Below are 14,896 nucleotides of genomic sequence, written 5' to 3'. Positions count from 1 at the left end.
CAAATTATATTTATGCTTTAAATGAAGCAAACTCATGTTGTCTTGAATAGACAGAAGATAAGTAATAACCATATATTTACCTAAGAACCTTTGGAATTTTAATCCAGATCTTCTTTTTATTCCACAGTTCATGACTTTCTTTTGTAATTGAATGAGATTTTACACAATGGAAATTAAAATATTAAATGTTCTGTAAGTTGCAGTTAAAAAATAATAAGAACATACAAAGAACATACTCTCATTGACACTTTCAGTTCTGCACCACAGAAGCATTCCTCCTAGTAGTGCCCCCATAAACAAAATCAGTTGCAGGAGTATGTGTTTATAGAGGGTAAGAGCACAGCCCCAAAGATGTTCCTGTATTTTGACATCAAGTTACTTGGATATCCATAGATAACGAGTATTCTTGGTGAGGTATTTTAAATAGCTTAAGCAGCCTGGACTTTTTTTCAAAGACCTACTGCAGGTCTGAAGAAAACATCTTTGAAAATCTGCCCCAGCATTTCTGTCCCAGTGTTATCTGCTATTTTAAGGGACTGATCAACTGAACATTTCAACAGTATCCTGTTAAGGGACAATGAGGATGGCCATGAGCGACATTATGTATTTAGGAGGCTTCTACAAATCAGAGTGGAAGCAGGTTAGCCAGAAACCAGCAGGTATTAATTTTAATAATGAGATTGATCTCATTTTAAAGAGGAGGCTGGTCTCACTGGTAAAGCTCCTGTCTAGGGTCAGAGAAGGACTATACTTGCATTTTGCCTGTTTAATTCTGGGATAATAACTTGGATCAGAAGGGTTCTCCAGCCTGTGCTTAATGTCACCTACGTGATGAGCGCTGCTGAAGGTGCCTTGATGAGGTCTTTCTGCTGCAATTTCTTACCCACAAAAAGAAAGTGATACCCTCTTTATTACTCCCTTTTTCTATTTAGTCTTCTGGGTCTCCAGCCAACAAATAGAAGGCTCAAAGTAAACTGCAATCCCTCAGGAAGCTCTTTGGTGGGGCCATGCTCGCTTACATGACCAGACCTCCTAGGTCTATCTTTTGAATGGGCAGGGACCAAAGGAAGATATTGGAAAACAGTCTTTATTCTGCTCCCATTTCATAAAGTGTTTATTTTCCTATGCATACAGAGCTCTAGCCTATTACAGAAATTTAGTATCAATGTGTAATTTTCCCATAGAATTTGCACTGCTTTTCCGAGAACCCTCCCTGGATTTCACTAAGGACATAGAAAAAACCAAAACGACAAAAAGCAAAGTGAAAATTCTTTTTTCCTTTGTTGTTTAGGCACAAGACCCTCAGGTGCTGGAGCAGCTGTCCAAAAACATCACTCGAATGGGTCTGACAAACTTCACCCTCAACTACCTCAGGGTAAGCATACCATAGCTGATGATTATTGTGAGCATTTTTTAAAAGTTACTGTTAGCTTTGAGTCAAGGTAATGAGAGCAGAGCCTTTGTCAGTCAGGTACAAAATTGACCTAACCCTTAATGAAGGTGAAGGAAAAACACAGACACTGTAGTTGAGATGTAGCTGATAACAATGTGCCATTAAAAAGGCTAAGAATTTTATCATGGAGTCCAAGCCATATTTGAATAGCTCTGGTTTTTAAGTCTTTCTTCTCAGTTTTGAATAATGGTTTTATTTTATTGTAAGCAAAATGTTCCCAGCATTTTTTCTTTCTGCTTCAATGTTCCTGAGAAAATGGCAGATAATTCTTATTAAAAGCTTCCTATATTCTTCAGCTTTTTCTAGCTCACCACCTTTCCCAGGCAGAGGCAGGGCTGAGGGAAAGCTCAGCTCCAGCCCTCTTTGCAGCAGTCCCTCAAAGCAGTCTTCACTTCACATGCCTCTGGGAGCCTGAGCTTCCTCCTCAGCCTTGCACTGAATCAAGTGTGGTTTTTATGATTAAATAATGCATTTGTTCCCATTGCTTTTTGACCCTTAAAGTGCATTCAAAGTTTGGATGTTTATTTTTATTTTTGAAAGTATTCCCCGGTGTGGGCTTACAATACATACACTGAAATACAGATTTGTAGAGTTCATATTTCAAGGTTAAAATTCAGATTTTTCCTATTTCTAGACATGCCATCAGTAGACAAAATGAGGCTAATTGCTTGATGATACACCAAGCTAACTTGGCCAAGAGTATCTGGTTTTATTTCTTTTAATTGTGTGAGTCATTAATGATAACAATAACACTAGAAAATGCAGTTATTTTCTGTCTACTGTAGAGCTGTACCTGAGTCTATATTTTAGCTGTACTTCATTCTGTTCTGTGAACCCTGTAATACCTTCCCTATGGATGGATGGAGTCCTATCCCCAGTGTGTCTTGAACTCCAGGGGAGACAGTCTGCAGAACTGAATGTGTGGTGAGATCTCTCTCACTGTATCCCTGCAATTTATAGACAGCCTGTAGTTGTACTTACTCTCCCAGTAGGATAAGCCATTGCTGATTTTTGCTTATTTGGTGTTAGTGCAAAAGTTACTATTAAAATTATACCCTAAGTTGAGCAGAGCAGGTCTGCTGTAGCACAGCTGAAAGAAGAATATGGCATAAAACCTCAGAGGAATAAATAATACATTGCATTAGAATTTTTCCATGTGTAAATGTAAGAATGACAAGTTTACGTAAAGCATATTGTATTCTCTTGGTTAGTTTAGTTTGTGGTTTGGTACAGAGAGCAGCCCCTTGTGCTTTGGCAACAAGCCTACAGTCACACTCTCATTGTCACCTGGTGGGGCATCCTAGAGCTTGTTCTACAGAAAATCCTACTGGGAATTCCTCCTCGGTCACCACAAGTTTGGCTTTACACCCTAGTGGCAAACTGGGCAGCAAGTGGCTGGCTCAGGTACGCTGTTTCTGTGATTTGTTTACAAATTGTCCAGTGGCATTGAGTCTCCTCTGAGGTCTTTGATCCCCCTGGCACGAAGGGACGCACTGTCGAGCGCTTGGGCTGACACACACCAGGACTCTGTAGTTGTCCCCCATGAGGCTCGGAGGGCCATGCTGGATTCTCAGCACTGTCTCTATCACTGACCTCTTCTGGGTGCTTTGTGGTATAGTCTATGATCGCTGGATGTGACGATGCAAATGACAGAGGCAGGATTCCTGTTAGGAGGCATCTGGCATCAGGCACCAATGCTGCTACCTCTGTCAGCATCAGAAAAAGCAAGAAAGGAAGAGGGGGAGGGAGGGAAAAAAAACCTCAGAAAAAGAAAACTGGATCAAGATAAGCACTAGGGAGATGAGCAGTGAAGTGGAAGGGGATGAAAAGATGAAGTCTTACCTTTTTTTTTCATCTGGACTAGTTTTGGTAGCTTAACAGACAACATTAGGTCTCTGGGTGCAAAGCTTCCTCTGACTCCTGCTGTGATGATTCCAAGAGGAAATTTTTTTTCCCAAGCCAATCTTTATATGTTTCTTTTTCTTGTGGTGAGGAATTGATCATTCTGTTCTTTTTTTCAGATGTTCAGCTCATCACGGTGGCTCGTATTACATGGTTTATTTCCATTTACTTTCCTCTGTTAATTTTAACATAAAAATCTTTTCTGAGCTCAGGATTGTAAAATCATGAAGCAAAATAGTGTGGTAAATGTACCTAGCTTTAAAGTGTTCTGTTTTGTGCTTTTTTAAGTAAGCATTTTATGATATTTTATTCAGTCTTCCCAGTGTTTAGTAATTAGCACTGTTACATCGTTTTGAATAAGGATCAGAAACTAAGCATAAAAATTATTTTCCTTTTTTTTTTTCCTGCTGCACACAGCAAAGGCTTGTGATACTCATAAGCCAAGACTTCACTGATGGGTGGAATTAATCATTTTTATTCTCTAATGTGCACACAGCAGCAAGCTGTGCTGCAGTTTCTTTAAAGGCAGAATTTAAACCTGGATTTCAGATGGTTGTGATATAAAGGCAGAGCCTGTGTTTTTTGGGCTCTAGACATCACAGAATGCTAAATCATTGCTAGTTGGGATAATTGCAGTTGCTGGCATGTAAACCTCCATTCCTGAGTGCCACATGCCCGTAGAGCCACAGCTTTGGATGTGTGCCCCGGTTTGTCTTCATTCACTCCAAGTAAAGCTGTCCAGCATAGAAGAACATTGATTTTGTAAATCGTATTTAATACAAATTTAAAATATATCTTCTTGGAACCTGGAAATGAAATGTTTTATCCTGTGTCAATTGCCAAATGCTCTTTTTCTCTGTTTTCTCTGGCTCTGTATAAAACCATAGGCTTCCTTTCTTTCTAGTTACGAGTTTGTTTTGTTCCAGCATAATTGATTACCTCATCAATGGGGTCAGCGTACTTTGCTGTAGCTGCTGACTAGGAGTCGAATAGGCTGTCTGAGAAATAATGAGGAAAACCTTGTAGGTTTAAAATTAATATCAAGCTTTTTAAAATGTAATTTCTCGTCAAGTCATCAAGTAGTAGATATTAAGAACTATCAGATAATAAGGCCAAGACCTATAGCCTAGTCTCAGTCAGTATGAGTCCAGGAACAAGAAGGAATCCTGTATGGAGTTTGAAGATGGAGACTAACATTCAGAAGAACAGTTTCCATCAAGCTAGAATAATTCAGTCCCCTCATGTTACCTTCTATTTTTCTTTGTAATTTTTTAGTTGCTGAGCTACTTTATTTAGATCTTCAGTGTAATAGATTTGAATGTACTCTAAAAACAACAGCTTTAGACTAGCAGCAGTATTCACAGTTTGGAGCTTGGATATTTCTTTCATTTATTCTCCTAAAATTTCTGATAGTATAAAAAAGTCAGCCCCTACTGTCAATTATGCAGGACGACCTGGCATGAAATATCAAATACAGTTGTATCTTGGCCAGCTGGTTTTTAAAATTTGTCTCTGCTTTCTTGCACTGGCTGGGCTGGAGTCATTTCTTGGAGCTCTACCACAGATATATCTATTGCATCCTCCCCACACTGTGCTCTGCTCTGGTAGCCAGTTTATTGATGTTAATGGAGCTGAATCTGCATCTGCCCTTTGCAAAGTTAGGGTTAGTGTGGCAAAACACTCCCACTCTGCATCAAGAGAGGTATCTAGGCAGGGGAGTGCACACTTCCATTTCCCCTTACATCCTGTATGACTCTGTTAACCAAGGCTTATCTGAGCTACAAATTATCCAATTTGTTTGTTTTCTATATAAACCAATAATAAGGTGTTCCTATTGCTACAAAGAGGACAATATTTTCAGAGTCCTCACTTCCACTAATTTAGTTCCTCACTAGACACTTTTGGATTTCTTCTGCTAGGAAAATTAATGTGAATTATTTAATGGGACACAATTTTCTAAAGACATTACTTACATTGTAATCAAAAGCCATTTTTATGTATACCCATTGTGTACATAGAACTTTCTTTTGCACATGAAAAATAGACACACATGTAACAGTTTCCAATAATGTGCAGGGCAATTTGATTTTCTAAATATGGTTTCATGTACAGGAAAGATTTGAGCTCAAATCATTTTGGAGCTATTTTGCTCCTAATATGTAGCAGTTTGTGGCAGCTATCTGGTCAGTATTTTACAGTGTATTTTCAGTGCAGAAGGAGAAAGTTTACATACAAGCATGTTAATGATGCAAAGTCAGGTACCTGGGGGATAAGAAATGCTATATTTATAGTCACTCATGCAATATGAATTAATTTCCTTTTGCAAGTTGCAGTATGCCATCATCTTCTAAGCACTGTGTTTCCCACAGAGGCTGAACCACATGCAGTGCACAGGATGACCAGCCCTCACTCAGTAGCGAGTGCTCCAGTGTTACTCATTTTCTGCCATTCTACCATTCTGGAAGTGGTGGAGTCACCATCCCCAGAAGTATTTAAAAAAGTCCTCTAGAGGTGTCACTTAGGGACATGGTTTAGTGATATCCTTGGCAGTTCTAGGTTAGTGGTTAGAACCAATGATCTTTCCCAACCTAAATGACTCTTATGATTTCATCTCAGCTGCAAATGTTTATGGCTGCATGGCTTCCACCAGCTGAAGAGGCACTGTCATTCCCAGTGTACACATGTGGCATTGAGGCCCTGGGGCAGTCTGAGGGGTCAGCTAAGGGGACGTGGCCCTTCTTAGAAAACAAGGGTCTGATTTTGCAGAGCAACTAGGATTTCATCTTGTCCCAAATACTAATAACAGAACTATTGCTGTTGGCTGCAATCTGTTGTCTCAGGCTAGCTGTAGCTATGTAGTTGAAAAAGGAGCAGATGTTGATTCTGGGAACACACTGGTGAAAATGCTTTTTCCATGACTGAGTACCACTGTAAGGCTTGGGAGCAGGGGCAGTTTGTTAAAGCACCATTGTGTTACTCTGAGCTTACTCTTTCTTGTTCTGCAGTCCCCTGCTTCATGCTTCTGCCATGTTTCTATGAATGAAGCCCACACAGGGCAACTTCATTTACTTTGTGCTGTGCACTGACTGGGGGGTGCTGGGGAAACGGAGTATGTGTTCATGTAGCAAGATGCTATATCCTAATGGATGTGAATAAGTTCTATTAAGGGTTCACAAGCATTCAAAGGAGAGAGTTTGGATCATTTAATCATTCCGGAGATTTTCATGTGAAAGCTGTCAAAATTTTAAAGAATGCTCTGAACTGTAGATGCTGAAAGCAGACACAACATTTTGTAAACTTAGTTCCTAATAAATGATAGAATTTTTCAATCTAAACCAATCCAACTTGGGGCAGTTCTCCCTAGGAAAATGCAGTCAGAACCAGAGGGTTCACACAGAAGGATTCAGATGACTATATCTGGCTATCCATAATCTCTTTCTGCCAACTATAATTAGCTGATTCTGCCAAGGTTTTCTGGTAATGTAATTTCTGAGCATTTATTTTAGTAATGATCACAGTGGTTTCTGTTCCTCTCATGCATCTAATGCTTTAGGGACAGTGTTATATGTTACTTTCATAATAATAAATGAGAAGAAGTGTATTCTTTGCAACAGCTTGTACAGTCAAATGTTAGCTTTTCACTTTTTTTAGTAAAGACAGAACATCACAGAACAGTTATATCAAGAGTTATTGTGTAATAAACATGAAAGATCACATAAAATGATACAGTAGTGTTTTTTAAAAAAGAAATCATCAAGATGGCATGAGTGGGACAAGGGAACAGGAATCGGAGAGTTGCAGAAGACAGGACAGGTAGAGAATGAAGCACCAACTTAGAAATGTTCTGAAGGGAAGATAGAATCTGAAGCAATCTCTGATAGGACATGGGTTGGAAAGATCACATTCATATTGTTAGAAATAATAGCAGTGTGCTTTTCATCCATGGATTTCTAGCATTTTGCTAAAACAAATTAGGAAACAAAATAGGAAAATTATGGCATGTGAGATGCAAAAAAAAAAGATGGAGGAAACCCAAGAGCATTAAAAAAAAATCAGACGGCAATTTTAAACCACACTTTGGAGAGTATAGTGAGCTGGTGCAACAGTGTCCACTTCTGCTTCTCCTGACTCAGAAACAGATTTTAGTGTCTGTGGATATCAGGAATTTCATAAGTCAGTGAAAAGTGGGGAATGGGAACAGAGCACAAGAAACAAAAGATGTAAGAGAACAAATTGGGATTTTAGCAAAAATGGCATATTTTGCCAGTATTCTGGAGATACTAATGGCCAGTCTTCACATAAAGAGCACTTCAAGGCTCATGAGTATTAGTTAAGTCAAAAATGTGTGTGTCTATGAACACAAGCCAGGTATCATGCCCACTGGACATACAAACCCATATGACCTTTGAAATAAAATTAAGGTCTGGACTAACGAGAATGGAAGGATGATAATCAGCAATGTGAGTCCTTGAAGCATCCATGAGTAAGAAATCAAAATGAAGTTATGTTGGAGCAGTTAAAATTAAAAATGTCAGAAGGGTAAAAGAGAGAAAAAGAGAGACAAAGACAGAGCACTAGTCATATAAAAACAAGCTACAAGATTTGAAATAATAATGTTATTTCAAAAAAGAAAAAAGATGAAGTAAAAAGTCCAAGAGTACAGCCACAGGCTCTCTTTTTAGAAGACCAAATTAAAACTTGGGCTAGTATGCAGTGCCGTCATAAATAATAATAACTATTAATTAAGTTTAGGAATGAGACCTGCAGAGGTACAATTTGTATGAAGACCTGAAAATGCCAAAACCAGCTTCTTGTTCAAAGCAATGAAAACAGCAAAAATTTTAATTAGTTGTTTAATATTGAATATCCATGGGTATTTGGTGCAAATTGTTATGCAGGGAGGAGTGGGTGCTCAGGAGAGGTCAAGAAATAGGCATTAATGCAAAGCTGGTCATTCAAATCTTTGTTCTTGGAAGTTGTTTTAGAATCTGAAATATTTATAGTGGAAAGCTTATGGCTTTCCCTAAGGTTTGCTCTTCATCTGGAAAGGTAATCCTACAGCCCATCCACTCATGATTTTAATCTTCGTAAAGATAATTTCATGGTCTATTGTGATATCACAAGCAACTAGCTCATATAACCTTTTTAAAATAATTTTCTATATGTAGTTAACTTTACTGGTTAGCCTGCTTATCCCTTCCCCTTCCTCTGCCACCCTTTCTGTAGGTAAAACAGCATTATTGCTTACCTCTCTCTACTGGAGAGACCCTGTTTGATGCATCTCAAAATAAAATTTGATTTTCCATAACTACATACATTGGAGGATTTCTTTGGGCTCTTGAGATTGATCCTGTTTCTAAGATGTTCCTGAAAAGCTCTTATCTTTCTTGTCTTTATGGAGGATATCTCCCCACTTTGTCACTTTAGTCTGTCCATATACTTCCACTTTTTAATTTGTAATCTTGCCATGTTATATTCACAAAAACCCTAAATACCAAAACCTGGCTCTAAGCAGTAAAATAGTTTAAAGACTATTAACTGGGTTTGTGTGAGTTTTAGAGATTGGCACACACAAATCTAAATTTGTCTTGCAGTCACCTCCCTCGTACTGGTGCAAGCACTGCTGGAGCCGGGTCAGGAGACTGATCTGATGAAAAAAAATAATCTAATCCTTTCCACCTAAATTATGACCATTCTTATTAGCTCCCCAAGTGCTACTTGTGCTGGGCAGACAAAAGAGCAGCAGTATGAATTTGTATCAGCTGGCACCCATCTTGAAGTCAGACCTCATCTCCAAATTTGCCAGCACTGATACGAGAAGGCAAGAAAGTGCTGGGGAATCCTACAGGTTAAGTAGGATGCTGTAAAGCTGTAAGTTTCCCTTTCTTACTTCTGGATCTGGAACATTCTGCTGATTGTGTCTGACCTATTATGGTTTGACACTGCTATAAATGTGTTTACTTCATTGGACTGACTACTGACTTCCAGCAGTAGAATTTGGAGTAGACTCTTGCTCAGAACAGATTGCCATAACTTACAAAACTTGAATTGAAAACAAAATAAGCAGAACAAGAAACAGTTGATCTTTTGCACTGCTTCTGAGTGGAAAAAAAAAATATATATGTATGGTTATAAATGGAATATCAATTTTGTAGGTATTCTATGAACCATACTGTTTAGTAACTTTGTAGTTAATTGCCAGTATTGTCTATTTGTACTAACCTGTTGGAAAACTTCAGTAAACTTGTTCACTGAATATTGGTTCACAATATTGGTGTCCATCAGTTGTCCGTCATCAATGTGCAAATCTGGGCATTCCTTTTGATTTCTAAGCATACTTTCTGTTGATATTAAAGGGAGCATCAACAGATGTATCAGACTCATAAACGGATGCCCATGATTTTGTCTTCACCCTGCCTCAGACAGACCCACAGGATGCAATGGGGAGAATCTCTAGGCAGTGTCGATGAGCAAAGGTGCTGGACCAGACCTGTACTGGCACACAGATAAGGCTTGTGAGCAGAGTGTAGGGAAAAGACATTATCAGAAATATAACACAGGATTCATCTAAGCTGTGCCATTTCCAGTGGTGTGTTCTGCACAGCTAGAAAAACTGTGCTGTGTTAAATATTCTTCCCTACTCTGAATTGCTTCCTGGGCCCTCTTACCTCTTCTACTTGGTGTTGGTGCCTCCCCACTGCTCATAATAAGGCGGTTTGTTAAACAAAGATCCAGTTCAACATCCATTAGAGTCAATAGATATATCTTCTTTGATCCAAATGTCATCTCAGAGTTTTTCATTTATTCAGAGGTATTTTATACACATAAAATCCAATTTATTGAAATTAATTTCTCTATTCCTTTAGGCAGTTTTAGCCATGAAAATGCTATGCTTCATGAACAACAACAACAAATGGTTACTTTTATTGCTTTTTTTGTTGTTGTTTTGGAATTTTGTAACAAAAGAAAATTAACTTGATTAACCACAGACTATATTTCTTAGGTGAGCCCAAATGAACAAATATCAGCTTGGGAATCTGATTTGAAGAAAGGGTTTAAGAATAGAAAAGAATGAAGGAATACAAAAGAATAGAGCTTTCATAGCAAGACAGAGAATTTTCTCATTTTATTAATCATTCAGGCAAAACTTAGAACTGATTTAATTAAAGGACTGTGCACCATTTCTACCCAAGATAAGATGATTTTACATAAAATAAGTATGAGTCACATGAAAAAAAACCCCACAGCTGTATTCCCCAGCTGAGATTTTATAGCATCTTGTTTATAAAGCAAAGATTGGACCCAGTCATGCTGGATCAAAATCTTCAAGGAAAACACAAGCACTGTTTAAACAGAATGGTATTGGTGATGAGACAGAGATCTCAGTACTCTCTGGAGCAGACCTTGTCTCACTCTGGTGCTTTGCTGCTCCAGCTTCATCAGAAGTATTACTACTATATACCACAAGGTGATGTAGATCCCAAGTCTATAAGAAGGCAGAGGTTTCTTTCTAGGGAATTTCCAGTTTCATTCAAAGTAATGAAATATAAAACGGAATAATCTTTTGAGAGTGATATGCAAAGGAAGGAAGGAAGTAAATTTCAGTCTTCTAAACACTACGTTAGACCTTTTCACTTATCTTTTGACAAGTTGTATTAGAGCTATGGTGTAATTTGGAATATTATAGTCTATTTAATAGCAAGTCTCTATTTTATAACTCCCCCAACATCATGTTGGTATTCTAGTGTATCCTTGGATGCCTTACTGATTTTCTTTCACAGTATGTGAGATGAGATGTTCAGCCTTACAAAGGAGACCATGTCATATATTCTATTGCTAAAAGTGCCCTTGAACAATGTAATTTTAAAAATGAATTAATTTTATTAAAATAATTGCAGTAAGAAACAGAACATGAAATACAGCTTGCTCATTACTATAGTTAACAGTGTAAGGAGAATGACAAATGATTCAGATAAAAATGTATATTCTTAGAGTCTTTCAATGTTATCACCAAAATCATATTCTTGATACTTTAGTTTCTTTTCTGCACCTTCTTGGTGTCTAATTGTATTTTGAAGACCATCTGGTCTCTTTATTTCTCAGCTTCCTCAATTTTTTTTAGTTTAATATATGGATAGGTTGATTCTTCTGGTCGTATTTTAATATTTAGATTCCTACTGTGGACCACTTTGCTACCTGAAGTAAGCTTCCTGTTGATATAATAAATGGTAAGGAAAATTTTTTCTTTGAATCACAGAAGTATACAAACTGGAATACCATCTCAGAAAGTAGTGACCTTCCTCTGGAGTGACATAAGTGGGTGCAAAGTTTCTCCTGTGGTATTTGTATATTTCATTACCTTTAGAAATACAGGGCATGAACACTATCAGACTAATCACATCAGCAAAGGACATGTGGACACTGTCATAGTCTGACCTCCAAGGCTTGTTCCCAAGCCTCTGCTAATCGGGCCAGTTCTGCTGAGATCACAGGGAGCAACCAGGCAGTTCTCAAGACTCTTCTGAGTACAAACCCAGTTTAGAGGGAAAAGGCTGCCTCCCTTATGGACCAAGAAAACCATAAAAGACCACAAAGTCTTCAAGGGCTGTCTTTTTCTTTTTCACTGACTACTGCAGCAGGGATTAGAAATTATAAATACATGAAGCAAGAGGAAAAGCAGCAGAAAGAAAATCTACCCACATAAGCCAAAGCACTTGAGCCCCCAAGGGGACTTGGGAATGATGCTATCTATGAAGATGCTCTCACTTCTCTACTTACACTGTCCTCCCACATTTCTTGCATCAAATTCTGTTAAAGACCACTTCCTTAAAGAGGAAAGAAAACCAGAGAAATCATCAAAAGGAACTAAATATAAAACAAAATACTTTTTCAATACTGATTGGTTTGGAGTGATATTTTAGGCTTTTTTCTCTCCATTTCCTTGAAGTGAAATTAAAGAAAGCAGTGTTTTTTGATACCTGCTATGAAGGCTGTTACTGGTCCTTGATAATATCTTTGTGTAATGGGAAGTTGTGGCTGTTTAGTACTTCTCAAGATGGATGCATCATGTCAGTTTTACCCCTAATTCATATTCTCATATGAACCTAAAGGGAGCTTACATTTTGAACTTCCAGTGTTTGATTTCATTGTTCAAAGTTTTTTTCTTTCTTTTCCTAGTTTCTTTCTGAACAAAAATTAGATTAGAAAGAACTTCAAAGGATATCAGCTGCAAGAGGGTTGTTGATTTCAGTAGAATTTTATACCAAGTTATAAAAAATCAGGTCAAAACAGGGGAAAAAGAGGAGAAGTAAATGCATTTAATATTCTTCAGGCTTGCTTTGACAAAACATTTAAAAGGTGATCTGCTTACATTTTGCTCACACTTGTTTCTTTGGGGTACATGAATATATGCTTTCCCAAACAATTAATACAAATTAAAGTTCATCTTTGCTCAGCTTTCTACTAGTAAGGCTGGAATCAAGTTCTTGAGACAGTGTCTGAGGATAGTTACGGATGCAGTCCAAAGAGCTATTCATCTACATCTGTAATCATGGAAGGTGATGTATATAAAGGAGAAAACAACCATTTGTCATCATGGTCTAGCTTAAAGATGGTCTGTGCCTTAGGAATAAGGCAATATGGGCAGTTCTTCTCATTAGCTACTTTATTCCAATCTGGAGGAGCTGTTAGAAACATCCATTTACTAACACACCACTCTCTATTTTAATAAATACAGCTGTATGAATCTATAGAATATCATAGGAATTGACACAGTGCAGAAAGTACCTTTGGTGATAAACAATTCAACCTTCTGCCTGGGAGAGCTCTAAAAAATTAAACAAAACCCAAAAGGGATTAATCTATGATGATTTTTTGCTTTTTTGCTTATCATATAGATATTTTATATGAATATAAAATTTTGTGTTTTCCTCAGTTTAGTTGAAAAAAAACACCCCTATATTTGTTGGCCATTTTAGGCAGCCTGTTACTGTGGCAATGGGAAAGTCTAGGGATTGCATCTGTGGTTGGTTATCAGTGTTAAACACCTTGAATAAATTGCATAGCATCAGGAAAACCAGATGACTTCAGCCATCCAAAAAGTACAAGAAAGTACATTGCCTGCAGCCCCTTGCAGCTATTATGAAATAGAAATAATTATGGAGAGGGGAAAAAAGTTCATCCACATACATTTGCTATAGTATATGTCCATGTCATCATTGAAAATGTGCCTGCAAGTTCTAGCATAGTAAAGCCATTTCCTATAATGAATTTTGTTATGCCTTCCCATTTTTTGTTGACTCTGGAAGTCTAGATCTACCTGCACTCCCATCATCACAGTATCTCATCGTTTTGCCTTTTTTTTTTTTATTCAAGCAATATTGTTATAAAAACCTTTATATTCACTGCACAGTTGAGGAGCTTTAGGATGCTTAGAAGGACATAAAGCCACAGTCAGACTTTGTGGTTTCACTGCAGCCTTCAGCTAGAGTCTTATCTTTTTAGATTTCATTGCTTAGGACACCACAGGCATCTGTACCATCCTGGTTTCAGCCAGCCACTCTGTTGTTTATTTTTACAGCACAGCATGGGAGGTGGCAGGTGATGCCCAGCTTTATCTGGTATTCCAGAACCCTTGCCCCAAAGTCGTGACGTATGGGTCAATATCCTCCTTCACCTGAGGGAGTTCAAAGCCCTGGGTGCTGATACACCATGAACATGCTAAAAAAATAGTGGGTGCTGTGAGCAACCTATTGAGACTGGGCCATAATGTAACCAGGAGGGCATGGCTCCCTGGGTCAGAAAAGGAGCCAGGTTGTCTTGGCTGGCAGAGAGCACTCATGGCTAAGTATGAGGACTTTTCTTCTCCCATCTGCTCTCAGGATTCTTTTTTTTTTAATTAAAGAATCACTGAACAGCAGGTTGGAGTGAAGGTGTTAGTGGTTGCTCTTCTATGTACTCAACTTGCACTTCTGTGTACTTAAGCCATCCAGGTCTGTCAGACTTTAGAGCTCATTTGGATATTCAAACTCCTGGGTTAGGCTCATCCTTGTAAACGGCATCCAGTGGTGTTCTTGGGTATCTGAATGGAATGTCTGTACTCTTTTGGAGCTGTTCCTGCCTGCTTTGCTGACTCTCAAAGAATTCCTGGGCACAGTTCAGGAGCTGGCATGATATAGAGTCCATTGCTGGAAGGGAGTTTGTATGTGGTCTTCTGTCTTGGTGCATGAGAAGGCTCAACTTTATGAAGGTGGGACATTCCTTGCCAGTTGGTCTCACTGCCACAGAACTGTACTGGCATATTTCGTTTACTTGGGTTTCTATGGCTTTAGGGGGCTTAAGTATATGAATTCTGAATTGTCTGAATATGTGCCAGGCTCACCTCAACCAAGGTGGGTGAAACACAGGACTTTTATGGCTCAGACTCTTGGAGTTGAATGCTTAAAGGTTGGGATCATTTTTTTTTTCTGACGTTCCCTTTAGTCATAAAACTGTAGTCACAGACTTGTCAATGAGCTTAAAGACCAGCTCTCCTAATTTTTT

At 38.3% G+C, this 14,896-nt stretch overlaps 1 protein-coding gene across 9 annotated transcripts in view; it reads left to right on the top strand.

Moving 5' to 3' along the window:
* LDB2 (LIM domain binding 2) overlaps nt 1–14,896 on the top strand; it is a 217,620-nt gene that overhangs the window by 169,612 nt on the left and 33,112 nt on the right. For all 9 annotated transcript variants that reach the window (XM_050338340.1, XM_050338339.1, XM_050338337.1 and 6 more), the window contains exon 5: nt 1,292–1,375. In XM_050338340.1, the coding sequence (XP_050194297.1) occupies nt 1,292–1,375 (84 nt within the window). The remainder of the gene's footprint in view (nt 1–1,291; nt 1,376–14,896) is intronic.

This window comes from Myiozetetes cayanensis, unplaced genomic scaffold (assembly GCF_022539395.1).
Source record: "Myiozetetes cayanensis isolate MyiCay16 unplaced genomic scaffold, myiCay2020 scf7, whole genome shotgun sequence".
Taxonomy (NCBI): Eukaryota; Metazoa; Chordata; class Aves; order Passeriformes; family Tyrannidae; genus Myiozetetes; species Myiozetetes cayanensis.
Note: the sequence above shows the minus strand (reverse complement) of the source record. Positions and strands in the feature narration are given on the sequence as shown.